The sequence below is a fragment of the Helianthus annuus genome, chromosome 9, assembly GCF_002127325.2.
Source record: "Helianthus annuus cultivar XRQ/B chromosome 9, HanXRQr2.0-SUNRISE, whole genome shotgun sequence".
In the NCBI taxonomy this organism is placed as follows: Eukaryota; Viridiplantae; Streptophyta; class Magnoliopsida; order Asterales; family Asteraceae; genus Helianthus; species Helianthus annuus.
The window spans coordinates 26,003,980-26,005,964 of NC_035441.2; the positions used below are offsets into that span (position 1 = coordinate 26,003,980).

The following is a 1,985-nucleotide window of genomic DNA, read 5'->3' on the forward strand; positions in this document are numbered from 1 at the left end:
ATTTTACCTGAAGGATATCTACCCTAATTATAAAAGTATATGACGCCCCCATTTGATCTAGAGAAGTTCCTTTCAATATATATTGATGCATGCCACTTATAATCTTATTAAGAAAATCTTAGTAAATATCGTCAAGTAAAAAACAATAATGTGCTTATTTGTCTAATTGTCATACCTGTGAACTCATACCATGTCCAACCTTTAGCATGTCGAGTGCAAGACCTTCAATTTTATCTGAACCCTAATGAAGAAAGACATGAAATTAGAGAATGATAGTTGAATAGAAGACAGTAAATGATAAATATGCGTAAAGATTAGATATACTTAAGAAGCATCTTACGTTTCCTTTTTTCAATATACGATAAGATTCGTCATCATGGCATACTCTACTACGTTCTGCAGGTTGTTTTGATTCTTCACCCGCTATTTTTCTTCCCATATCTTGAAGTAGTTGATGCATCTTCAATTTTCCGTCAGGTGAAACGGTAAGAAGACAACTATTAATAAGGTTCATGATCCCAGATCTTGCATGCATGTCATCCCCCCATATTGCTACCATGTCTTTACTTTCATCAACAAAGAAACAAGCGATATCCAGAAACAACTCTTTGTGACTGTCACGTTTTAAGGAGTCAAAGCTCTTTCATAGTACATCTTGAATTTTATGATCAGTATCTCCTTTTAGTGAACTAAATGAGTTTATTGTATCTTGCCAAATTTCTTCATGGTGTTTCTTTTATGTGGGTCTTCATCGCTAACATATAGAGAAGAACCTATTGTTTTAAGAGGCAATGGATTTCCTTCACAATATTTTGCTACTTGTGTTGCGAGGTTCTCAAAACCTTCCATAGGAACTTTGGATCCAAAGGCATGCAAACTTAAAAGCTCTAATGATTGAAAATCATCCAAGAGTTCGAGTTTGTGCACCTTACACCTCCAAGATATGGACCTAAACCACACATCTATATCTAGACGTCTTGTGGTTATTATGATCTTGCTTTGTGTAAGGAATGCATTTGTTCCAAGTAAAGTGCTTAAATCATCTGGTTCATCTATATCATATCGAGAATGATAAGCACCTTTTTCCATTGCAAGACCTCCACAATCTTCTGTGTACCCTCTAAAACACTGCTTATATTATCTTCTTTTCCCCTAAAACATCTTCGAGAAGTTTTTTTTGTAGCTCGGGTATACGACCTTTGTAATGTAATCCAATAGCTTCAACAAAACTGCTACTATCAAAATGTTCCTTGTTTAGGTTAAAAATGTGTGCTGCAAGTGTTGTCTTGCCACTGCATCCCATGCCACAAATCGCTATAGCATTGTATTGCTCATTTTTCATCCATGAATTGATAGCTTTAACTCGAGTGTCCATTCCAATTAAATTGCTTGAAGTGCTCAGTTGTCTCGGATCTATTTTAAGACGAATCTTTTCAACCAATTCAGTGATGAAGTCTGCCTCGCACATAGAACTAATGAAGGATAAATAACACATTTGTTAACATGACATTTCTGTAGGTCTGTTTGCGGATCGCCGGACAACTACGAGATCTTGTTTATAATACCGTAACGAGTGCGGAATCCACGTTACGATACAAACCGAGCGAGAGACAAACACAACACAAAGGATATACCGTTTAACAATTGTATATTGATACTGATCGAGTTTTGTTACAGAAAGATAATAAAAGAAATACAAATAAACTCTCGGTTCTCTTTCACTTGTCTCTCTCACTATGTTCTGTTCTCTCAGTTCTGTTTATATAGGCACAACAACACAGCATCGACGAAACTGAAAAGTATCTTCGACGAGACAAGCTGGTCGACGAAACAAGTTGTGTTTCATCGACATCAATGACGAAACGGAATGGGCCACGGCGAAACATAAAAATCATTCATCAAAGTCGACGAAACAAGTGTGTTTCGTCGACATACATGTATGGCAAATATGGGTTCGGCCCAGATGAAGGTTTAAGCCCAAATGT

General features: G+C 36.6%; 1 protein-coding gene across 1 annotated transcript; it reads right to left on the minus strand.

The window, feature by feature from the left end:
• Positions 1-699: 699 nt before the first annotated feature.
• On the minus strand, positions 700-1,089 carry LOC110901433 (probable disease resistance protein RPP1). The gene has a single exon (XM_022148266.1). It carries the CDS (start codon positions 1,087-1,089, stop codon positions 700-702), a length of 390 nt encoding a protein of 129 aa, XP_022003958.1.
• Between the last annotated feature and the right edge of the window lie 896 nt (positions 1,090-1,985).

Coding starts and splice junctions, on each gene's coding strand:
- LOC110901433 (XM_022148266.1), bottom strand. CDS start 1,089: ATGGAAAAAGGTGCTTATCATTCTCGATATGATATAGATGAACCAGAT.